This window comes from Manis pentadactyla, chromosome 7, assembly GCF_030020395.1.
Source record: "Manis pentadactyla isolate mManPen7 chromosome 7, mManPen7.hap1, whole genome shotgun sequence".
Lineage (NCBI taxonomy): Eukaryota > Metazoa > Chordata > Mammalia > Pholidota > Manidae > Manis > Manis pentadactyla.
In genome coordinates, this window is record NC_080025.1 from 1,383,610 (window position 1) to 1,409,319 (window position 25,710).

The following is a 25,710-nucleotide window of genomic DNA, read 5'->3' on the forward strand; positions in this document are numbered from 1 at the left end:
AGAATCAAGAGTCTGAGGCCAGGGTGAGTATTTTCCAGGTCTGTTCAGGTGATTTCTCTTTATTTTTCACCATAAAAAAAATCTTTTAAATTGGCCCATTAAGATGAATGCAACGATGATGGAATAGGAATTCTGTAAAATTTCAAAACAACTGGGATTCCACTCACGTGTCCCAGGACAGGGCTCACTGACATCCAGATGTTTCATCTCCTCTGCACCATAAGCTTTGAAAGTCCCTGGCCTGTAAGTCTTTGCTGTTCTCTACATGATGAAAGCTGTATTACTGCTTTTATTTATGAACCGATACTATATTTTAGTTACAATGTCCCAGATAAAAAAGGGAATTCCTTTATAAAGTTTTTCTCTAAAAATGGTCAGGAGGGGAAAATCTGCCCAGGAAACGTGACCCCAGCGTGGAGATTGGGAGCGAGGCTGCGGGACCCCCGAGCTGCCTTCCAGAGCACCAAGGCCATCACAGGGTGGGGTGAGCAGGCGAGTCAGGCGGACGAGGGCCCAGCGTCCTCTCGGGTCCAGCGCTTCTTGCAAACGATGTCACGAGCGAGAGCTCGGAGGACAGTGAGGCTGTGCGCCAGCTCACAGTCTGCAGTCTCTTGGGATGGCGCAGGACAGCACCCCAACAGGGTCTGCACCCACAGTGTGAGAGTGGGCCCACCAGAGGGCTCGTGGCCGGGCAGCCTCACAGGCCATCACCTCCACGTTGCACCCATATTCAGGGTGATCCCAGGGCGCAGAGGCTGCAGTGCACACCGTACCTGTCAGAGCAGAGGCAGGTGTCGGCCTGCTCCGGGGGACTGTTCTGAAATGAGCCGCTCGGTGAATCGGTCTCCCCCGGAAGGATGTGTCGTGCGATCCAGGATGTGCCATATAAAGTCCACCTCAGAGATGGTGCTCGATCCATATATAGGATTTGGGCAGCATTTAGATCAGCTCTCCTTCCTGCGTTCCACTGTTTGTTTCTGGCAGTGTGAGGAGTCGCTTGGCCACAGCCTGTGGAGGCCACACTGGTCTGGGGGGGGCCTTTCTGTGACTGGCCCAGGGAGACAGGGGGTCTGTCTGCAGACATCCCTGAACCCCACAGCCGAGCCAAGGTGAAGGCCCCCGACTCTCTAGGAGGTTCAGGTAATGCACGTCAGGATCTCCTACAACTACACAGATGTGCATGATCTCAGGAAGGAGTTCTGTGATTTGGAAATCTGGTAACATACATGTTTTCACTCATTCCTCAGAAAGGTGCTAGATGGTGGCAGTGCTGGGCAGAGCACCTCCTGTGTTGTAGGTACGCCCAGGCTGGGTGGGCCTGGTCCTGCACCCTTTGGGGCAGAACCGATGCCATTAGTAGGACTGGCCAGCTGGGTCTCAGGTTACACCCATGCACAGGCACAGAAGCACATTCAACAGACACACGATCTCCCCCGTGGGGTTCACACCGTAAGGTCTCCTTGCCACCTTGCCAGTCTGTATTGGCACAAATATAAGTATGGTCTGGGGGCTACAACTGAATACAGTTATACATTTACAGGAAATCTGCAAGTCAAATATTCAACCTTCTATTTGTTTTGTGACTATGGGCACTATGCTGGAAATAAAACATAAGCATCATAGACGCCCTGTGCCTGCAGAAGCTTAGAAATGTCTTCTGCCTTATTCTGTCCATAACAGGTGCTAACACTGGCTCTGGGCTGAGGTCAGGTCATCTGGCAGTGATTCCAAAGCCAGGTTGCAAACTCCCCTTGGGTGTTAAGGACGGTCATGAAATGTTAGGTGCATCACTTCCACTCACCAGCAGGGGGAGCTCTCACTGGCGTCCAGCGTGAGTGGAGGTACTCAAAGCCTCGGGTCTGTCCGTGTACCAGGGGCACAGCTGAAGCTGACAAGAGGCCGTCTTCCTCCGCGTCTGATTTCTAGGGCTGTGCTGAGCTCTTTGCTGACGCTGGGGAAAATGTGGGGTCATCAAGGCATGGGGCTCGTTCCCAGGCCTGCTGCTCCAAAGGCATCGCGCACCGCGCGTTCGTGACATCAAAGGACGCCGAATCCCTTTGCCACCCGATGCGTTCGTATCAATCCCTTTTTGACACACTTCAGAAAGTGGCAATTATTTTAAGCCATATTTCATACAAAGAACATTCCGGGCGTAGATGTTCTTCAGGCACCATGATTTGGGCAGCCTCTGGGGCTTCAGAAATCTTCCGTCTGCCCATTTATATGCAGTTGCACGGATATGTCAGGCTTCATACTTTTTTCCCTTGGCCTGAAATTTCCTTCCCAATCTCGTGTGCCTAGAAAACATCTGTGTCCCTCAGCACTCCATCCAAATCCACGCTCCGCGTGCAGCCTTTGACAAGCCCTAAGGGGGTCTGGCCCTCCTAGACACACGCCCAACGCAGGCCTCCTGCCACGAGGCGGTCTGTGCCTGGTGCTGTCCACTTGCACGCCAGGCCTCCAGGCTGTCACTGCTTCGCTCCGACTTGAATCCAGCAGACAGAAATCCAGCTCTTCTCACCGACTTATCCCCACTGCTGGGTGGTGAGACCGAAGGGCAGAGTCATGCTCCGCACACAGCATTTATCCGCCTGGCAGAGGGGCGGTGCCCATGCGGGTGGTGAGTTCCTCCCGGATGGCGCCCCAGGTTACGGTGGGCCTCACCCTGCGACACGCGGGTGGCCTGGGACCACCCCATCCCTGCGGTGTCAGGGCCCGCCTCTGCCCTGGTCTGCACCTGTCCCTGCCCTGGTCTCCGTGGGTTTACATTTCTGGGAGGGCGTCATCCCACTTCTGCCGCTGGTGCCCGGCCTGCCTGGGCAGCGGGCGTCCTCCATGCCAGCCCCCTCCCAGCCTCTCGCTCCCGCCCTGAGCTTCTGAAGCACCTTGTCTGGCCCCTTCCTTTGCTTCATTAATCCCAACTTTTTATTAAAGGGACTTGGTATTTATCCATCTTATTTATTCCTTAGATTATAAGTTCCTTAAAAAAAAGAACTGCATCCTATTAACCTTTACATCCTATGCCCTATTTCTGGAGGAATTAAATGCATATCATCAGATAATATTTGGAGATGTAGACAGATGTGCTCGTGGCTGGGGAGAGCGCTGTGGCATTTATCTGCCAGCCCCTCCTTCACGCTGTGTCTTTGAAACACCAAGACGGGTACCACTGCTTCCAAACAGTGAACCCTGCCTGACCATCCCACAGCCTCAGTGTGACCCTGAGGCCTGGACAGCAAAGATCACAGGGGGCGCTGTCTGCCTTCCTGCTCTAATGCCATCTTTTTGCTGTAGTTCAGCTATTATCATAATCATTTATTTCATTAAGATTTTTACTTAGCTCTATCATAAAATACAAGGCATTTGAAGCATACTTGACAATTTTAATCTCTAAGACCTATGAAAAAATAGGATCTCACAGTATTATTTTGAATCATGCCATCTAGTAATTTCAGCCATATGAGTGTCACCATGCTCTTATATTTACAAAAGAATTCATCTACTCGTAGGTCACCAAATGCCAACTGATTTCAAGTAGCACTAAAACAACCTCATAAAAAAAGATTGTGTTCTTTATGTGGGAAAAGCCTCACTCTATCACCGACATCTTGAACACTACACATTAAAGAGGTAGCAGAGTGGGAGAGATACTGTGCTATTCTGTGTTGAAAAAATATAAATTACATCAATGATATCATCCAAAGATTAACCTACAACAGGAGACCAGGATTACACACAGACCACCCCAACTGGTCTGCACGCTCTCTGCTGGGTTCAATGCAAGTAACCACAAGGAAGATAAATGCAAGAAACTAATTAGGAAGCACCGTGCTCACAACATTTCCCTGATGGACTGTAAGGTACCTCACGAGCAGGTACGGGGCAGCGTTCTCAGTGCCCGAGTCTCCAGCCCAGGGGAGGGGCAGCACGGCTCAGCACAGGTGCTAAATTAGGACAGGTCCCTGGTAATTCCCAGAACCCTGGGGACATCACAGTCGTAATGCAGGATTGACAGCTTTGATGATGTGTGGGCTAAACTTTATGAACATGTGCTCTGATGCACGGATGCCTTCCTCAGCCTGAAGGTTAGCTCTGATGCTGTCTGTGCACAGGGGTGTCCAGCTTTCCCTGCTCCGTCCTCTCTCAAAGGTTCCTGCATAGAATTCACACTAGGACGTCCGACTCAGCACAGAGTCAGCTCTGGAATCACCCTTCATCTCCTTCAACACCGCTCTCCTGCACTTAATGATCACAAGACTCACACTGGGAAAGCTCACTCACTCATGCGCTTAGACATGTCTGCTGCGAGGGTCATCCAGGGGTGGCGTGTCCCTCCCTGCTGGAGGTGCCGTCACCGCAAACAGCACCACAACTAGAAACGTGACCCATGCTCCACACGCAACAGAAGCCATGTCTCAGGCAAAAGTACTTTGTCCGGTAACCCTGAAAATGAACCAGACAGCTCACCCACACTTGAAAAATGCTTTAGTCCAAGTATTTTGCATTGTGATGGAAAGCATGGTAGACACAAGGCCCAACAAAGCTCAAAGTCCAGTGGAACCCTATAGGCAAACCTCCTTGGGCATGAACTTGTCATTGTGTTTTTGGACAGATCTACATGCTAAAAATGAATGAGGGGGGACACTGCTTACACGGAGTCTGAAAGCTTCCTCTGCACTTGGCGTCGGCTAGCACGAGCCGGTGGATGGAAGTGGGCGTCCCCCATGTCGCTAGTTACCATGGTCCTCGCCTTGGCAGTTGTATGTAATTAATTTTATTTTTGTTTTCCTCCCTTTCTTTTTCCGCCAACTAGGTGCTGATTTTAAGACTCAGGGATCTCGGCACAGGTCTTCACGTCTGGTGCTGGCCATCAGTCAGGGCTGGTGCTTACATGTGACGCAATCAAACATCTGGTTTAGTCCATCTTTCACCTAATAGCATTTTAAATATTTGAAAACAGCTATTAATTACTTCCTAGTTTCTCTTCCAGCCAAGCTGATCACAAATTTCCAAACATTCCTCGACTCTTATGGTGACCAGATCCATCACCACAGGTACACACCGATCCTTCGATAGCCCATGTAACAGAACTGAACCAAAGCCATCATCCTGGGTAGGCACGACCCAGCACAGAGGCCGCGAGGACACACTTCCTGCAGCCAGGCCAGTGTCAGCGTCGGTGTCAGAGCCCCTCTGCGTGTGAGCCATCCGCCAGCACACACCAAGGCCCCCTGTGTCTGCTATGATTGTGTGATCTTCTCACATGTACATTTGAAGTTATTGTATTTTAACTTCCACTTAGAGTGAAATTTTACATTATTTTTGTTTTTTCCTTATATATTTGGTCTTTACTTCAAATGGAAGAGTCCCCAAATCTGTCATTAATGTTGATTTTTGCTCTTTCAGCTGGTGTGATTATGCCCCTGTCGTAAGTATGAAGGAAGGGTTCCAAAAAGACTAGCGTGAGGGACAGAAGCTGCCTTCCCAGATCACACCACCCAATTCTCAACGCCACTTGTGTACAGTCTTTATAAGACTTACACAAGCTCACACTCTACTTTCCTGACTATAAGAGTTATTGTGAAAAATCTTGACATACATCTTGCTGAAAATTCAGAAACACCATTTCTCAAGAGCATTTCTAAATGCCCATCCAGGAATAATGTCTAAGATGGGTCCAGATTTGCATGTTATTTTGTGACACTATGTGAGCTCTTCATAAATGTGTTATCAGCAAACATCTTACAAATGATAAGCTTGATTGTCCTCTCTGGCGAATCACCCAATTATCAAATCCACAGCTCTGTTTCTCACTCCTTTCCTTTTTGTGTGAAAAATCACACCAGTGTTAGTCTAACTGCAGAGCCCTTCCTCTCAGCCGCGTCCCGGGGCCCTGCCGGCAGCCCTTGTCCTTCCCGGGGCCTGCGGCTGGCTCAGGCCGAATTCTCCAGGCTGAGGATGTGCCTCCTTTTGAATCTCTCAAGTTCTGTTTGACAGACTCCTCTTCCCTGGGGTTCCAGTTTCTGAAATGAAGGTGTGCTCTAACCTTTGTATTGCCATAATAGTTCTTCTGACAGAAGAGACAAACTAAAAAGGAAGCTGACTTGTATTTTAACACCGGCCTCAGTGAGTGCACTTACTTCTCTCAGACAGACCTTCCGCGGCCCTTCCTTCTTCCTGGTCCAAGCTCTCTGAGGGTCTATCCTTTACGACTCTTTTTGCTGTACTGTTTCCTTAAATATGTCCTAGGGAAGTTGCTTTGCTTACAAACTGGCTTTATTGAAGAATATCTGGGGTAACTGTCTGTTTCTCTGGGTAATTTCCCATTTCCTCCTCCTGGAGGCAAACTGTTTCTCACAGTCAAAGTTTTTGGGTTGTTTCGTTTTATGGAAGGGTCTCTCTTTTAGCCCAGAAGCCATGGGATTATACTGAAGCTTTCTGAATTAAAATGTCCCCACTGACCACCTCCATCATCAGTCATTCCCTGCATGAATATCCACGTCACTCTCACAGGGTCCCAGGAGCCTGAAGGTCACCCAAGGTCATCTATCTGGGCAGAAACCCAGATTTTCAAGAGATTCATAACCATGGAAATAGACAAAGTAATAATCCCAGCGGGAAGAAATGGAAGACTGGTCAGTAAGAGGCCCGGGAGCCGCACAGGATGAATCAGCCATGTTGGCCCCCTGGGCACAGAACCCCACCCCTGCACACGCCGGGGGCCGGTCGAGATCCAGCCCCTGGTACCTGGGCTCACCTCACCGAGGCCGGCTCAGGACCCAGCCCCGGGTGCTGCCCCCTTCTGAGAGGAGAGGTACCAGTGCCAGGGCTCCACGCTGCTCCACACCCAGGGGTCCACCTGAGTGCCGAGAAGTCTGCTCTGAGGCCCGACTGCCTAGGCTTAAGTGCTGTTTCTGACAGTTACTGGCTTCACCATGTTGAGCAAATTACTCATTGCTCTTACTTTTTCTTCTCTGTAAATAGGAGTGATAAGCAATTCTCGTATGTTCTAATGAGGATTCACAAAGCAAACTTTGAAAATGCCTTGTACACTTTGAGTCATTAGTGACATCATTCAAATTACTGCATCCAAATAAGGCATCCAGTTAATTGCTGGATCAGGAAGGTATGCATATCTATGCTCTCGAGGACCTGTGGCAGGCTTGGGATTGGGCCTCTCCCCCCGCATCTGGGTGTTTGGGCCCCTCTCCACTCTCCACACTGCTCCTGCTTCTCCATGCGATTACTGCCCCCGCCCATCTCCCCGAGGGGAAAACGGAACTTTCTGACCAGGATTCCTGCCTGGCCTTCATAGGGCCTCTCTGCACATTTATGGGATGTTCACTGGCAGCAGAGCTGCTGGCCACTCACGGGTTTGCTGGTCCAGGGTGGGGGTGGAGAGGAACCATCCACTCTCTCCTCCCTCCAGTCCTGGTACATCATCGGTCAGGCGCCCGCCAGTCGCCGGTGACATGCCCGCGGGTGTCCGCCTGGCACAGCGGCGCGCGCGGCCGAGTGCAAGCGGGCAGAGGGAGTAGAGCGGCCGGGGCTTGGAAGCCACGCACGAGGGTCCCGAGGGGGTGCCCAGTGCCCAGGGAGGGGCTGAGCCATGAGAAGAAACCCTTTCCTTCCCCGCTTGTTGCCCTTGTCCTTCTTCAGTCTCACTGGAAATTCACAGAAAACTGCAGAGCTGCACCCCCATTCAACCTTATGGGGCCCACGGGTACATGTTCTTATGATGCTCTCTGCCCCTCAGCAACCTGTTCCTCAGGAAAAGACATCCCCTTCACTGTCATACTCTGTGTATCATGAATTGTAAACCTTTGAGTACCAGTGGTACCTGTGAAACACTATTTCCTAACTTTTAGAAGCCTTACACTAAATGTATTACCCATTTTCTACTCACTGGTTTATAAACACATGTGGCTGTGTCATTTCTAATCCTTTTCTAATTTTGTTTTAATACTCTGTGTCTCCCTGGTTTTATTATTCCTTACATGCTGTATCCAAGCTCTACAACACTAACCTTTTATATATTATAATCTGGACATTTTCTTCCTTTTTATTTTCAGTTTAAATTCCTTCTGAGCACACCCTTTTCCAAAGACTTCTGAGATGTATGGCGTCCCACCGAGGCCACACCTCTGGGCCCCTCACCCAGCCAGCTATCCAATATGCTTCCCATCCCTTCCCCTTCCAGGTGGAAGCTCCACTCGGAAGGAGGCTGCAAGTTAGCAGAAGGCTTATTTGGGATCAAGGGGACTCAAGACCATGGCTGAACAGTTACACAGACGGAACATGCTACCCCAACGCCCCAGAGCCACGCTCACTGCCTTACCCACGCCCCACGGTCAGAGTGAGGACCGGATGGTAAGGGCCCGCAGCAACAAGGCACTGACCAAGTGAATACTGTATACTTTCCGTCCTTAAAATAAACAGCAGAGATGGAGGATCCCAGTGTCACCTGGCTCCCTTCTGCATGTGCCAAGGTCACCGGTGTTGACAGGGGATACGTACCCCAAAGCACAGCTGGCCAGACAATGGTCTAAGTACATGAGGAATGCAGAGCAAGGCTCAGAAGCACCAGATTCTCGACGTGACGTGACTCACACACTCCAGGGAATCTCCTGGTCTACTGAGGACTGTATGCCTGCTCTGAACACACAGGTACCGCAGTCCGTGGAGACCGCATGCCCGGATCCGTGCAGGTGCCACAGTGACTTAAAGGCAGCAGGGGCCGCTTCATGGGTCTGAGCAGGAACCCCTTCTCTGGCTGGTTTTCTCAGGAATGACTACCTGCCTTTCATACTCTTTCTTCACATTCTCCTGAGTGTTTTTCAAACTCTCTCAAGCGGAAAAGAACAGGTCGTTACTACTCAAAATGTCCTGGTCCTGGCTTAGTTCTTGCAGTGATGCTAGCCCACAGAGGGTCAGAGGTGGCTTGAACATCACAGCTGCTGTGGCTTTTAAAAGATTACAAAATTATTGAGATCACAGAAAGAGTTCAAGAGGACGAAAGGCAGTCAGTGTATTTCACAGATGACCTGGAGGCTTACAGGGGCATCAGCAATCACTGTAGTTTAAGTGGCTTATTCAACAATCTCCATACACTTATTGAGAAGATTTTTCACTGGAAATGTCTTCAACTCATCTTTCAAAAATCATCATGCAGAATTTTAGTCTTTGGGAAGAAGAACAAGTCACCGTGCACACATTCCATTTTAAGTAACTCATTGTGCTTATGTTGACTGACACCAATGTCATTTTATCATGATACAGTTTTAAATAAAAAAATAATAAAATGTATAATATTTTAAAATTTCATTTTTGTGTGTCCTAAAATCATGATGTCATTTAAGTGAGCAATATCTTCACCATTCTACAAATAGTCTTATATCAGTAAAGGCAATATGTGACCTTCATTTATCACTCAGATAAAACAGAACCCCCTTAGAGCCTTAAAGAAGAAGGCATACTGCGAAGAGCAGCGTGGAAAGCCAGACAGGGCCAGTAATATGCCGAGTGCTCAGGCCAAGGGGCCCCAGGCTTGCCCAGCCAGCTCCCCCCGTGAGGTCTGCCTGTCCAGTACGGGCCGCCCGACAGGCCGACTTACCCAGACACCGCGTCTCGGCACCGCTCCAGAGCCCGCTGGCCAGGCACTCTCTGACCTGAGAGCCCACAAGCGTGTAGCCCGTGTTACACGTGAATATGGCTGTGGCTCCGTAGACTGTCAGCGTGCCGATCTTGTTGCCATTTGGCGGAAAGGACAAGCTTCCACATGAGATAACTAGACGGAAAAAAAGTGAGGATCATTTCAAGCCTGCAGAAACCACTCCTTTGATAGAAAATGATAAGGTCTTCAACTCTATTTCCCACCAAGAATGTGGGGGCCCAAGCCTTTCCCTTCTCTCACAGCTTTGAAATGAAGACCGGAAGGCTTAGAGCAGGCCCCAGAAAGCAGAGCCTACGGACGTGCTCACACGCGAGCAAACCGACCCAGAAGCTGGCTATCGGTCTGCCTCTCTGCCTGTGCCGTGCCCTCCTCATGCGAAATGTCTGGCCCCAACATCAGGACAGGGGAGGAAGAAACCAGAAAGCCATCGAGGCCAGTCCCTCATCAGGGGCTCGCATGTCTTTTAGACAGGCAAGGGTTCAAGTGCTTGACGCGCAATCCAGGAGCAGCACTGAAGGGAGCTGGTCAAGGTGCGTCCTGAGGTGCGAGGGCTCTGGGCACAGCCCGCAAGTAGCTGAGAATCACTGAGTCCTTACGAACAGTGAGCCGGTAAGAGGCGGTGACACAGGGATCAGGAGCCTGGACTCCATGCAGCTCCCAGGCCCACCCCCAGGGCTGTGGGGTACCAGCCACACTGCTGGGCGGTTCGCCCGTCGCCTCTCAAGGGGTGCCAGCGCCTGCCACGTAGAGGTGAGCACTGCACTCCAAGGGGAACCCGTTTAAGTGCCCAGAGCCGTGCGTCGCCCATGGTCGGGGCTCAGTGCTGGCTAAAGGGAGGGCCGTCTCAGGACCCACGTCAGGAGCTGAATCACAGGTGACTCAGTGAGGACCTTTCCAATAACTCAAGTGAAGGAAGATATGAAGCAAGAACCATTTAGACCAGTCTTCTGAAATGGGCTGATTTTACCCCAGGATGTGATAACCCTCTTTGCATTTCAAATGAACAGGTGCTGCTGTGTGATGTGTGTTCTGGGGGGACAGCACCCCCCGCCCCCAGAAATTTGGAAAGATCAACCCCAAAGTGTCATGATCACAACATTTGTTGTGGAGAGAGACCCCATGACCTACCAGTGTCTGGGATCGCTGAGCTCCTAGGGTTGTATCTTATGCCTTTAGCAATGTTGCTAACATGTCAGTAATTCCAGTAGGATTTAAGTATTTTACAGTTTGTTGTCAACTTTTCGTTAAGACTTTTCCCAAACATAGTATGAACTTTACCTTGAGCTACCATATTTAAAGATCCATTTGCAACCATTTAGGATACTTGGGGTGTTGAAACTTCAGCATCATCAGAACTGAGTCAAACGGCAACGAGGTCTGTACACCTGCTCTCAGGGCCTTCAGGCACCTTGGCGCAGAGGCAGACAGGCTCGCCCGGCTTCTGCCTCTGCTGTTCCTTCAGCCTCTGTTAAAAATATCTGGCAAAACTCTTTTTTGGTTTGTCTTCCACTAAGGATCACTAGACTGTAAAGACCTAATGGAGCAAAGTTTAGCCTCTCAGCAGCTGGATAATGGGGTGTCACACGCAGTGCTGATTGGCAGCAAACCCGAATCGTTGCTGAGGAGCGCAGCGCTAATCTGGGAAGGTTACCCTCACTGGAAGGCAGGACTCCCACCGCTAAAAAGTAAAAACAGAAACCCCTTTGTCACCATCTGAGGAAAAGCCTATTTCCATGGTACCCACTCCAGTTCACATAACTAATTCACTGTTTGCTATTTTCACTCCATTAAAAATGTACTCATGTTCAGTCTAAAGTGGCCCCCAAATTCTTGGGGTATGCCTCGCACACAGAGGATGCCCAACTCTGCCCCAATTTTCAGCTGATTCCATATTTTCTCACTGTTACTGTGGATGGCAAGCCATTTTCCCCTCTCCCCTAGAAGCCTCATTCCTCTTTCCCTCAATTTTAGTCGTGTTCGTATTGAAATCCTGTACTTTGAAAAAAAAATAAACACAGTATAGTGTGACGTGTCATTTGTCATACGTGTAAGGCCAGCATTCTTGTCAGGAGTATGGCATTATTTGTGACTGTGACTAATCTGTCGAAAGTCAAGAGCAGGTTCTTTGAAATTATGTCCCAGCTGGAGCACCTGCGAACCCACAGATGCCTGTGAGCAGGGAGCGTGTGACGTGGCACACACGCGAGGGGAGGGCAGGCCTGTTGTGAAGAAAGGGTTAAAGGACACATGGTAGTTGCTGTGAAGTATGTGCAGGCACGCCGTGTAGACTGGAGTCTGGAACTGCTTTATCAGGCCTGGAGGCTGGGCTGTGATGCCTGGATGTAAGCCAGTAAGGCCTTGGTCAAAGCGAAACGTCAAACACGAAGCCTGCTGCCCTGGATGAGAAGCTATTTGGGGCTGGATGGGCATTTACTTGTGAACCTACCAGGAGGAGCTTCCGACTTCAGGTCATTCTGAGTGATGACCAACGTCCACCCCACAAGCAGGGGGGTAAGAATGGCCTCCCGGGATGAAGAGGAAACGCCTGGCTGACGGATCAGGACAGTCAATGAGCCTGGCTGACGGATCAGGACCATCAATGATCAACCCAGCTCACCTCCAGTTACAAACAGAAGGTCATCTATGACCAACAGTTTGACCCACTCTAACTCTTAAATCAGCACTTAGGAAAGAGGAATCTTATAGAATGGAGGCACCAGTCTTTGCATGTCCACAATATAACCAAATTCCAGTGTAGCTCCCTGAGTCTGTGTATGAAGTTTAAAATACCAAGATGATTTCTTTTTGATTAGTGGATTTCTGTGATAAACATTTTTCTTACTTTTTAAAGCAGATCAAACAATAAAGACATGTACCAAGGAAAAAGCAGTAGCCTCCCACTTTACTGGGGTCCTGTGCCAGGGAGGTGTGCGGGCTGCCCAGGTGTGCCATCTCCCCCCTGCATCCCTGTCGCTGTGGCACTCGCCCCTGGCAATCAGCTCTCCTCGAGGGCGACTGCCACATTGGCAGCTTCGAGGTGAAGCTAAGTTCTCCTGTTCTTCACCCCTGGACCCCCGGGCTCTGCCCAAGGACCTGTTCACATAGCCTGGACTTACAGGAACACAGCTCCTCAAAAAGCGGACGACCCCGGCGGGCTTCACGGCTGGCAGGGATATGCTCAGCAGGCAGCTCTCTCTTCCTGTGCAGCTAAGTGGCAAGAGAATGGGGGATCCTCACACTGCCAGCCCCTTGGCAGGCAGACAGACACAACAGTCATGGCCCAGGTGGCCCTGTGGACAGGCTGTTTTAAGAGGAGCCATAGGCAGAGGACACCAAGATAAATGGCAGTCCTCAGCTATCCTAATGATCTGGATGATGAACACTTGAAGATTCTACTGGTCCAGTAAAACACAGAAAGGGACCTGGTATTTCTCCTGGGGAAGAGCTCCCACAGAGGGCGAGCTGGGCTCACAAAATGTGTCCTTTTAACTAATTTTAATTAAGACATTAAGTAGCATTTCAACTTCCTGGGGGTTATCATGTACTTATTTAATTGCAAAACACCCTATAACCAGGAGTTATATTGCATTTGCCTGTGTGGGTGCTGGCAAGCTAGGGACATGGGAAATACATGTAATTGAAATGTATTTAAATATAAAATTAAATGAAAATGTATTACAACACAAATGAACTAATACACAGTTTTACTTTTATTTTTGGTAGAACCCAGAAAATACTGCATATACTTCTTAAAGATCTAAATTTTTTTCACTTTATTTTTTGGGGGTAAAGTTTGAAAGGTCTTTAGCAATTTTCAACATTTAAATTGGCTCAGTTTTTTCAGATATTATTAACTGACTTTTGAGAAAGTAGAGGGTTATTATAATAAGGTAGTAATTATTCATCCTCAATAAATAGAAGTAATAATATTGAACACTGAACTAAAGCTGATTGTGAAAAATACATGAATAATGACCTGAGCTCCCATTAGGATAAAGGTTAAAGGGAAATTTCGGACCACAGGTCAACGTCTGTGTCTGTGTTGTCCCTTCCAGGGCTTTGTCTGTCACTGTCTGAAAGTGTATCTTAGAAACCCTAAGCTTTGTACTCTGTAGTATTTTTCTGAAATACTTCTTTTCCTTCTACATCACAGCCTAATTTTCTTTCAACCAAACACATTGTAACAAAGTTAGTGCAAAGCTTATATGAGACTCAGCTGTCCTCTACTGAATGAGACATGAAAGGTATTTACAATATTTTGAAACAATGACACTATTCTTACTAATTTCAGTTTGTTTTGGAAAAGAGTCGGTACTGTTCATAAAAACGTTATTAATGGTAAGATGTAATTAACTTACTATTTTTAATATGTGAATGAATATTCAAATTTCTTCTCAGTTTTAATTTAAATGAATTTCTATAAATACATTAAACCAACTCTGGGTTTTAATGAACAGTAAGATACCAATTTTGAAAAGGTCTAATGGGAGGCAAAGTTTGAGACGGCCCCTCATGATTCCCGTTGCTGGTATAAAATTGTCTCCCTGTGGTGCAGGCAGAACTGTGATTAGGTCACAAAAAATTTAACTTTGAGTTAATAAAAAATTGGACTATTTGGGTGGGACTGACCTCATGAAGTAAGCCCTTAAAGGGACCGAGTCCTCCCTTTGATTCAGCAGAGGGCCTGGGGGTGGGCAGTGCATGGTGAAGAGCTAAGCATGGTCCCCAGGAGCCGAGACACTCTCCATCCACAACCATTAACAGTGTGAAGGCAGGGCCTCCTGGTGAGGATGCAGCCCAGCCCACACCCTGACTTCCACCTTATGAGACCCTGAGCAGAGGACCCCAGACTAACCTGAGCCAAACATATGCCTCCAGAAACTGTGAGGTAACAAATCTGTGTTATCTTAGGAAACCAAGTTTGTGTTAATTATGTAGCAATAACAAACTGATACAGTCCTCAACAATTTCAAAGCTATAAGTTTCCCGAGATGGAAAACCTTCCTGTCAAAGAGGCTGGGACATACTCCACAGGGTTCACAGAGTAACACTGGTGTAGGAGTTTAAAGACTAGTTTGCAGGACACTTAAGCCAGAGAGAGAATCCAGGGAGGGGGAGACAATGTCCCCTCGGATGTCAGACAGTGCCACAGCACGAACACAACGCTAGGCCCTGCAGCATCTAGTGCGACACATCAGTGTTTCTAAAAAGAGTGAAACATCTTTGGTAAGCTTTCTTGTTAGTGCAAAATTGAAAAAGAAAATCATTAGAAAGATAGAAATTAATTGAAAATATGAACATCAAGTCTTTGGTGGTGGTGGGGATAACAAACAGAAACTTTTCTCTTAAGTCACAAAAGTAATAATAGACTCAATTTCCCTACCCCATTGATTATACAACCAACAAGCACACCCACAGGCACAGATTTTGGTCTCTATTACTGTTCTCCACCAAAGCTTCAGCAGGCTCCTTGAAAAAGAGCTGATTCCATGTTTTGGTAAGGAAAACTCAGAATGAGCATAAAGCATCCTGTCCTTATGAATAAACAAGGACAATTTCAAAGATGTAGGAAGGACAGGATGAAGAAGCCAGGTAAAAGGGACTTTCCCTGCCTAAAATGTGACCATCTGAACTACAAACACTGATAATAACCCCAAACCAAGAAAGCAAATACTGATTTCAGTGGAACCCACTGATTCTGGAAAAGCCACTTGTCCACAATGACATTTGAAAGGGACAAATAATACAGTGTGATACACCTCACACCTCACGCTGTGATGTGAGTCAGAAACAGCTGACAATTTACGAAACCCATCAGTGTCCTGAGACGGCTGGAGGTAAGTCCAGACACGTGGGTTGGCGGCGGTGGTCCCAGACCAAGCTCAGCACGGGAGCCGCCAGGTTAGGGCCTATTGAATCAGAGTCAGCTGGCACCTCAGAAGGGTGAAGCAGACACGCAACTCCTGCGCTGCAGACCCTGACCGGCTTTCCTCCCCCAAATGAGGGCGGGACCTTGCTGCTAGGTAAGTGTGGTCAAGAGTCAGGAAAGCCCGGCTTTTGCAAATGCTCTTGCAAATGGAAGCCTCTCCTTGCAAGCTTTGTCCTTTCTGGAATGAAGACCTGAGCCGTTTGTGTAAAAGGTAGCGTACGGCAGATGCCCTGTCGCAGACCTGCCCACGGCGCCCTGACCCAGGCAAGTGATCCTGCAGGAGCCCTGTGTGGACCCTGTCGCCGAGAAGTCACCGTGTGCCGGTGCCTAAGATGCTGACTCCACTTCGGACAAGTCCACATTAGGCAGAAGGTGAGGGCTCCTAACTCCTTCTCCTCCGCTTTCCCTGCTGACCTGAGTGGCTGAGTCTCTGCATCAGCAGTTTCATGGAGAGGATATGTGGTACGGATTCGGTGACCATATAATTAGTCAACCACGGACGGCAGAGAAGGACGAGGGAACCGTGAGCACAACCGGAAAACAGGCCTCAGGCAGGGCTGTCGGGGCTGCGGGGGGCTGTCCCCTGTGGCCATGGAGACTGTGAGCTCCTGGAGGTCACCCCCACATTAACCCGTATTCCTGGTAAAGACCTTTGTATGCATTTAAATACCGGCTGTCCTACTAAGAGCTGGACTCGAGATCAAGGAAGACAGTGAGGCATTAACTCTGTTGTCCTTTTCCCATTTTCTGTTTGGTTTATTCTAAGCTGTGTCCTGTATAAATTTGACACTGGCTACTTCTATGCATGATAATTTCCTGTGAATAAGGACTGTCTACTAAATATGTCTGAATCAGGTAGTGCTCTGAGCAATACTAACATTGTTCTATTTTTCTTATTCATATTTATTATGAAACCCACTCAAGGGCTTAACTGCTTATCTTGTACCTACGAGAAAAATCATCTTCCTTTTCAAGACAGTCATTATGTGCAAACACAGTATCTTCAGCATAAATACTATTTTCCCAGATCCTAATTAGAGCAGTATGAATAGTCAGTACATGGGATAAGAGTTATCTTTGTAAACATAGGCCTGGATTTGTTTTCGAGCAGATTTGAAGTATTTGAGCATTCCCCTCTTTTAAAGTTCATAAAATGCAATCATTAATAAGGAAAACAACATTTAGCATTTATTCCAGCAGTATGTCACATAAAAATACATATTCACCTCTAGAATGAAAATATATGCCATTGGTTTGTATTGTTAATCTCTAGGGCTGACAGATTATAGTGCCTCACGGGCAGACGGACCGATGTATTTAGAAAGGCCGCGCCCAGGGGCGGGTGCAGGCCACTCACCTCTACACCGCGGCCTCTCAGCGCCTGTGCTCCAGGTCCCGTCAGCCTGGCACTGCATGAGCCTGTGGCCCTCCAGGTAATACCCGGGGCTGCAGCTCAGCAGGACCTGAGCCCCGAACTCGTTTAGGGATCCTGAGACCAGCCTCCAGGTGATGTGTTCTGAGAGCTGAGCTTCAATGCCTGTGCAAATTACCGCTGGAAAAGAAACACAATTGGCGTCATCAGTTTTTCTGTGAGGCACCGGGCTCTGCTTGGTCGTAATGTTAAGAGCGTTCTGCATGAAACTGCTCCTGCTGTACAAAATGGATGCCTCTGCCTATTTCAGGCTTTCTCTGCCACCCACACGGGCACATGCGCCATCACACACGGAGATGCACACAGGAGCCTCGCTGCAGGTGCAGGGGAATCCTGCAGGGAGATTGTGCAGCAGAGGCAGAACTGCTTACCCAACGTTGCATGCTCTGTTTGGAGTTGAAAGTCTTCAGCAGGTAAATGAACATGTGCATAAAAAAACCTTATGTATAATTTGTCTCAATATCTTCTGAGAAACTTGGAATGGGACTGAGTAACTGAAAGCCATCTTGGACACAAAGTATCAGAAAACCAGAAGCCCTCATTCCATTCCTCCCTGAGAGACACACCTACATCGTACTCTCTGTGTAACACGGGAGTTCTACACATGCCACGCTCACAGCACGCTGCCATTAATTGTGCGCAGGGAAATGGTCAACATGTTTTAGAGGAGATGGTCTCTTCGTGCTCTTAGCAAGGCCTAGAGCGACAGTGGCCATGTAATAAAGAGCAGAACCAACGGCTGTAGGAACAGTGGCGACGGGAACAGCAGCAGCGCTGGTTCACTGAGTGCTCAATGCTCCTGGAACGGACTGCGAGGGACGTACAAGTAAGCTGAAAACACATGCGACATGCGGTGTCTGTGAGTATGTATATTTCCTGAAAATAATAAATACGAATCATTTAATATTTAATTAACCATGTATATTATATGTATAGTATGTAAATACGTATCATACAGCAATAAAAAATTATTTCATATTAAATATTTGAACAGTAATGTTTACAATGAACCTTAAAAAGTCAGGACCTAGGACTGTACTTCTCTAAATGTGCAGCTACATTGAGTCAACATCCCTGAAGGTCAGCTACTCACTAAACTGACATTGTTGATTGATTTACTGAGCCTGGAAGAATTAGCTAGAGAAAACATAGATTTCTCTTTAAAATGACATTAAAAAATACATTTCACTTATTTACAAATAAATTGAAAAGTAAACTCTACACAAGCTCATTTTAATTGAATCAGACATATCCAAAATTTCACAAAATCTCATTTAATCTTCTCTCAGTTTTTGCCAGTACCATATGCTAGTATCACTGAGGTTTAAAATGTGAAAAGGATTTGCTAATTTAAAAGTAATCCTTAGATCTAGTTCTATTAGGGACTTTTTAAGATAAAACAATTATCTAAAATTTATACAGATATTCCAGTGTTCTATCTAATGACTTAAATAAAATTTTCCTCTAGCCCGAATATCTTTAGGGCTCCAAGCATGCCTGTCATTTCTGAAGTCTTTAAAGACTTTAGCTTTATAAATCCATAGCTCAATTTCAATCCCACAGCGTGTTTCACAGAAGAGTCATTTAATTTCACCAAAAAGTATGCTTCTAGAATTAACTTGATGGGTTTTAATTACCGGAACTATTTTATAAACTCTGCTTCTGCCTGGAAGGCCTCGGCGCCGGCTCCTCAGGGACAGAGAAGCCGACTCTGAGCTGCTGTCTTCAGCAGCAGGACGGCCGGATTCTGTGCGGCTGCCTCCTTCTTCGTGATGATGGTGCTTGGTTTGTTGTGTGGCCACCGGATTCTGGTTTAATTGCTTGTTTGCACCTCTTTCCCCTCATCAGGCTCTAGGCTCTGTCCTTGTAAACACTAGGTCTCCATGTGTTTTCTTGCATGTTTCTGACAAAGCTGATGACATCTGCTTATAAATGTGTGTGTGTGTGTGTGTGTGTGTGCGCGCACACACACCTACAGCCGCCCTGCTTGGTTTCTAGGATCCAGCCCCTCCCGCCGGCCCAGCACAGACCTACTGATTGTGCCCTGGCAGCCACTCCACCAGGGCCACGGCTGTGGCCTGCACTGTGCACCTGCCGGTCCTGGGGGCGGAAATACCACTCCTTCCCCCAGGGAAGGCACACGTTTTACCAAACCTTCCCGGCTGGGTTAGCGAGGACCTCACAGCCTGCACGGTGACGTGCTCTCCCTGAAAGCCCCTCGGGGGGAACGGCCCTCTGTGGGTGGTCTCTGGATGACGTTCCTCTTTGCCACTCTTTTCTGTAGTTTCCAGGCTTCCTACAAGTCAGTGATGGTCAGTGAAGCCCATCAAGTGACCAAAGGATTTAAGGGCATTGGGCTGATAACCACAAAACACCTTTTTATTAATAAAAAATGCTGGAAATAAGTGAAAGTTGGAGAACATTTTTTTCAGATAAAACTTGAAACAGTTAAGTGCCAATGAAAGAATATGCTGCCTTGTGGTACAAAAATATATGTAGACACACACACATGCACACATACATACATAGTGTGTAGATATAGCAGTATTAGACCAACACAATACATGCAGCTATAAAAGATGACATCAATCAATGCATAACAATTTCACAAGGGACCCTTTAGGAAAACCTCAGTGCTTTTGTTACATTCATAATCTTTAATTTTTTCCTACATCAATACTTTGAGGGGGAAAAAAAGAAAAGGGAACAAAAACCTAGGGAGAGGAGGGATGCGAGCATATCCGACATCCGGGGCCCGGGAAGCAGGGTGCGCGAGGTTGAGTGCCCCTCAGGGACCTTCCCATTCCGTGACATCAGACGACACAGAGCGACAGAATGACGTGAACGGGAAGGTGTGTGGGGCGGCAGACGACACAAGCTGACCAAGGCCCGGAGCAGAGGTGCGGCGGAGCCTCAGGCCGGCTGACGGGGGGCCATGGGCGCTGGGACGCAGGAAGCCGCGGGAGGCTCTGCTGCTGCCCCGTCCCCCTTTGCCCGGGGCTGGCCTGCTGTTTTCCAGCTGGAAGGAACAACCGTGAGTCCCCTACGACCTAGAGACAAAGCTGAACTGCAGTCGGAAGGCTGCATACGGCAGCCTGAGCACCACCGTGCTGACGTTTATAAAGGAAACACTTCATTCTTCCTAACAAAAATATCTTAGCCTAGAACTCCCTGGGTCTTCTCCATACCTGCCCGCTTTCCCCACGTTCCTGGAGCCAGACAGCCAGTAAGACATCGCTGCTTGGGTAGATTGGAAGTTGTTCAGTGTTCTCCAGAAAAAAAGTCCTGCTTGCACTGATATGCTAATTGTATATAGAATTCTACACGACGTCGGTCCTCACAACATCACTGAGACAGGGAAGATGGACGTTCCTAATACTCGCTCTTCGTGGACGAGCAGGTGGCCGGCCTGTGCACACTCTCCGTCCCTGCGGCCCACATGCCGTCTCTCTGGCCCTGCGTTTCCTCCACTGCCAGGAACAGTGCGAGACGCGTTACTGAAACAAGTGACACCCACATGGTTTTCAGAATTAAATCAGTGAGGGCTCCTGACACTAACCTATAAATATTGCATACATAATGACATGATTTTTAAAAGAATGTTTTAAAATGCTGACCCACCTGGACAATGTAGCCAAAGAATAAATTTTGTTTACCTAAATACTACAAAGCAGGTTTTGTGTCAGTTATAAGTGAATAAATTGCCAGGCCAGATTTAGTGAAATTAAGTATTTTTAAAAAATGCATGGTTGGCTGGCTTGGCAGAAAGTGCTTAATCTGTCTGTTTGCCGTTATCTCCCTTCCTTGTGTCTACTAATTTATTTATTTTAGAAAATATACATTATTTTCTATCACCTTAAAGAAAACAACTTTCATGGAATCATCTTCTACTTCGACAGATTCAAGGGAACATGTGCCTCGCACACTCCCTAGAATCTGTTTAAGAGCGCTAAGTGTTGATGTGGCTGACACTGTTTGCAGTAAAAATTCCTAAATAATACCCCACCCATCAGCGCGGCTGAAAGCACAGGCCATAACGTTTCTATGCACAAGACACATTTTCTCTCTGTTACAGACATTTATGTGACAACATACATTATTTTGCATTTTACTTGAGAAATATTGGCTTTTAATTGTACCATGAGTGATTCTGATTTATTTCAGACTCATTCAGCCAGTGGCAAGCCAGAAACTGCTTTGTTAAGGATATTTACACAAGGACAGCATTGCCACCATAAATAAAGCCTTCTCGCCCCATCTCCTAAGTTACAGACACTTGTCACAACCTCCTGGGACCCTCCCACCAGGCCTACACGCAGGGACATGCCTGTCTTTCTCTTTTAGCAACAGATTCACCCTCCCCATCCCCACATAACATGGGTGAGGGTTTATTACCAACTGTAGTTCTGGAGCATTTATCCAGATTTGTAAAATCATGGTACATAAAATGATTTAATCAGCCTATGACTGAGCTCTGGACTCCCATCTTCCGCAGAGCTGAAGCATGCTTTCAGGGCCTGCTGTCCACGATCTGCGCTCACGGGGTGGGGAGGTGGGAGCCGGCTTTAGCTCTGGTCCACGGGAAGCCGAAGAACAAGGCTGCTGTGGCTCAGGTAAATCCTGCATCAGAGCCGTTGCAGGAAGCCGCTGTATGGAGACCATTCACAAGCATTTCATGCCGTCCGATTTCCACTTTGCTCTATGAAGAAAGCCTTCCACGAACACTGGAGCGAGGGCATGGGATCCTTAAGGACAAAATTGGCTTTGGATTTTTGTTTTGGCCTCAGATTTTAACCACATGATTAGTGTTTGTTTGATTAAGAGTAGGTGAATTAATAAAGGGGCATGTCACAGTTTTAAGGTAAATTCTTAGGATGTAACTTCTGGGCCCACCTGAGATGGGTCACCTTTTCAGAAGCATCAGGAAAAAAAGGTCTGACTGGTTTTAAGCCCTGAGCCCCTTCTTGTCCAGAACTCCTGACCAAATCGCAGGGTAACTCTCACGCCCTCGGGGGCCGGGAAGTGCCCCATCTCCTCTCATTCTTGGGACACTGTCTTTTTCAGGTGCAAAGTGCCCCAAGCCCTCATGAGCTCTGACGTGCTTTCTGTCCCAGTCTTCTTGTTATTTTGTTGTTATGATAAGCCTCTCTGTGTTTTGCCAGAACCAGACCCTACAATAGCTCTGTAACTAACTGCAGCTGTCAAAGAACGAACGCTCCAACTCTCCAACTCGACCCACGGCTTAAAGGTAAACACGGTCCCTGAAATCTGGAATCAATGAGAAAACAAGTCCAATATTCAATTGACCTTACCTGCTTAGTGATACTGGCAAACACTGTTCAGAATTTTTGCAATTCTAAAACCTCAGATCCACACTAGAGCTATTTTTAAAATTACATAAAATGGCTGAATTTTTAATAACACACAGTGAGTCCAAACCAGCCCTTGGACAGGATGAAAGCAGTGCTGTAATCCCAGCGTAGAATTAAAGTAAAAGATCTTAGCGGTTCATTATTCCATGAAGCTGCACTGCATCGAAGGACTCCACAGCACTTCTACACCGATGGCTTTCTTTTAAAAAGCTGCTTTTTCAGTTTTTTCTGAGACATTCCTACAAGTTTTCTATCAGAGCTATTTGTTTTGCTCACACTGTGTATTTTATCAGGGCCCATAAGGTGCAGGCTTCCTAAGGTCATGGCTCTCATAAGCACTGATACCCAACATTATGTTAATTTTCCTATCTTTGCATAATTATAGGTTTAGAACTGTCATATGAAAGTGAAGACGCCAATAAACTTCTACTTAATAAAATTAGTAATCTTAGTCATTCAATAAACAGTACTTGAAATAATTATTAGCTTAGAAGTCAATGTATGTATAGAATATGCAGAATGACCTTTAAAGTGTTGTGTATTTAATACATTAATTCCTCCAAACTATATATGTAACCATGTACAACTTCAATTTTCAGGATTACTTTGCATTTTAATAAATGCATGTTGTGTGCCTGACTCAGCAGTAGAAGCATTTTGGACCACAGCTGCACGCACGGTGGGCCGGGCCGTGGACAGCAGATGGCGGCCTGCCTGGCCTGGGCCTCTCAGCCTCATGCCAGGAGGGAAAGGGGCCAACTAGCCTGCCTAACAGGGCGAGAGCTCTCATGGTCATACGTCACTCTGGCTACACAGCAGCAACTTAAAAAGTAGTTGTAAAAACAGTGTGAAAAATAATTTCCTCAAATCTTTGACAGGGGCCATGATATTCATTTGTTGTACAGATATTTATAGAGACGCAGCCGTGGACCAAATGGGCAGATACACCTGTCCTCGAAGAGTTTCTCAGATATTCAATGTGAATAATGGTAACTAACATACTCTAATACTCTGGGGCTGCACATAAAACAAAAACACAGGAAAACAAAGCCTGCATTTACCTTTCTTTAATTGTAAGTGCACAAATTTCTTTCTTAAGTTTATCAGGGGAACCTTAGTTCACAATTCTAACTAAAACACAAAATGCTGGACGAAGCCATGTTGAATTTGTGGAAATGAGATAAAGTAAGAGAGACAGAAAACCACAGAGCAGAACACGGCCCTGAAACTGAATGCGGCCTCTGACGGGAAATGACAAAATCTGGTCGTTTACATGTCGGAACCCCACAAGGGCATGGGCATCCCAGAAGGCATCTCAGATGAGAACCTGAAGCCGCACACCCAGACTCCAGGGCCACGGCACAGGGAGAGGCCGTGGGCTGGCGGTGATCCTCACCTTCCCGGAACGGCATGCCATGCAGGTCTCCACACACCTGCCAGCTGGGGCACTAAACAGCTTTGGGGTTTTTCCAAAAGCTTATAGCAAACAAGCTTAAACAGCCTCATAACTCACACATCGAAATTTCCTTTTTAGGCTTACTTCAGTCTGGACTTTTAATGTCTTCATAGCTTGAACATGGTTGTGCACTGAGATCATTCAGACCACACCTTTCTTCATCAACTTTGCCGACACCTTGACTGAAATCCCTCATAAATGTCATGTAGGCAATACTTCCTTGGCAGCAGCCACATGTGAGCTGCACGGCAGTGCAGACCCAGGGCCAGCATTCACACAGGCGCTTCCGTCCGGACTCTAGACCGAATGCAGCCTGGGGCTCGCGTCTCTGTGTCTCCAGCCCCGTCTGTACTATGGGGACAGTGAACAGTACTTTGCAGGCTTGTTAAAGGACTCAGAAATGGAATGCATGCACAGTGCTTATAACAGTGCGTGGCACACAGAGGAAACTCAGTGCCAGCTGGCTGACTGATTTCCTAACAGTAGGTCAGCAGTATGATTTAGAATAAAATGATGTCTGTCCAAGTACTAAATGCAAAGCATATCATGTGCTCCACTCTGACAACAGGGATAATAAATGAGTTCCATTTGCTAAGGGACTAGGCAGATAAATACACATCTCCCAGAACATTTCATATAAATGTGTTAAATATTTACAAACATGCATATATGCACATACAAGTACAAATGTATGATATGTGAATACACACATGCATACATGTATGTAGACAAGCATACACATATGTTGGTGGTTACATAGACACGTTATAAATAATCTCAGTGTTTCTATGATGGGACTATTTGTAGGTCATATAAAGCTATTTAGTATGACTGGAACTCGCTCTTGCTTTGCAAAAATGTATATACAGGGCACTCAATCACGTGCAGCGCTCATGGTGCTTGCCATGCAGTAGGTCTTTAATAAATTATTAATGACAAACTTGCTTTACTAAGAGCCTTAGTTGAAAAAGAAAAATGTACCCATGTGTTGAGATTATGGCTTCAACTTTGTTTTTCATTAGAAGGTAATCATAACGGCTTTGCTTTCTAAGTGCAAAGTACAGAATGTATACCCATTCTTCATTTTGTCCAACTGTTAAGCGTCTTACATTAAGCTTTTGGAATACATCTTGGGAGACATCAGGGGCCTATAGGACCAGTGTTCAAGGAGCTCTTGCCTCTGTGGCGCAAACACCTGCAAGTATGAAGCATGCATGAGGTGGTCGGGTCCCAAGCTGGACTCCCCACATTTGACTTTTTATAAAGAGGGCACCTGAATTTTATTCTAATTGCCATGAGAACTCTAGGGATGACTGAGCAGAGGAGCGTCGTATTTTGTTTTCTGTATGTTTAAAAGAGTCTGACTGCTGTGGAGGGAGGCCTGAGACATACAGATATAGTTATACAGACACACACACACACACACAGGCCGGGATGTAAAGAACTCTTAAAGCTCAACAATCAGAAATGAACATCCTGATTAAAACTTGGGTGAAATAACTGAATAGACACTACAGCAAAGAAGGCAGACAGACAGCAAATAAGTGCAGGAAAAGATGCTCCAGACCACAGACGATTAGAGAAATGCAAGCTAAACAATGAGGTAGCACTGCACACCTACTGGCGTGGCTAGAATCCCAAATATTAACAAACCCAAATGCTGGCGAGGCCATGGACAGCAGGGACTATCCCTCCTGCTGCTGGGGACGCAGACAGCACCGCCTCTTTGGAGGACAGTGAAGTGGTTCCCACAGGACTCGGCACGCTCGTACCTACCATCCCGCAATCACGCTCCTCAGCATTTACCCAGGGGAGCTGGAAACATGTCCACACAAAGCCTGTGCATGC

The 25,710-nt window shown here is 47.1% G+C and overlaps 1 protein-coding gene across 1 annotated transcript in view; it reads right to left on the reverse strand.

The window, feature by feature from the left end:
* Nucleotides 1-25,710, reverse strand: part of CSMD1 (CUB and Sushi multiple domains 1) — a 1,485,257-nt gene that overhangs the window by 46,258 nt on the left and 1,413,289 nt on the right. The window contains exons 51-52 of the mRNA XM_036898253.2: nt 16,960-17,154; nt 9,614-9,787 (exon numbers count right to left, since the gene is read on the reverse strand). Of these exons, the coding sequence (XP_036754148.2) occupies nt 9,614-9,787; nt 16,960-17,154 (369 nt within the window). The remainder of the gene's footprint in view (nt 1-9,613; nt 9,788-16,959; nt 17,155-25,710) is intronic.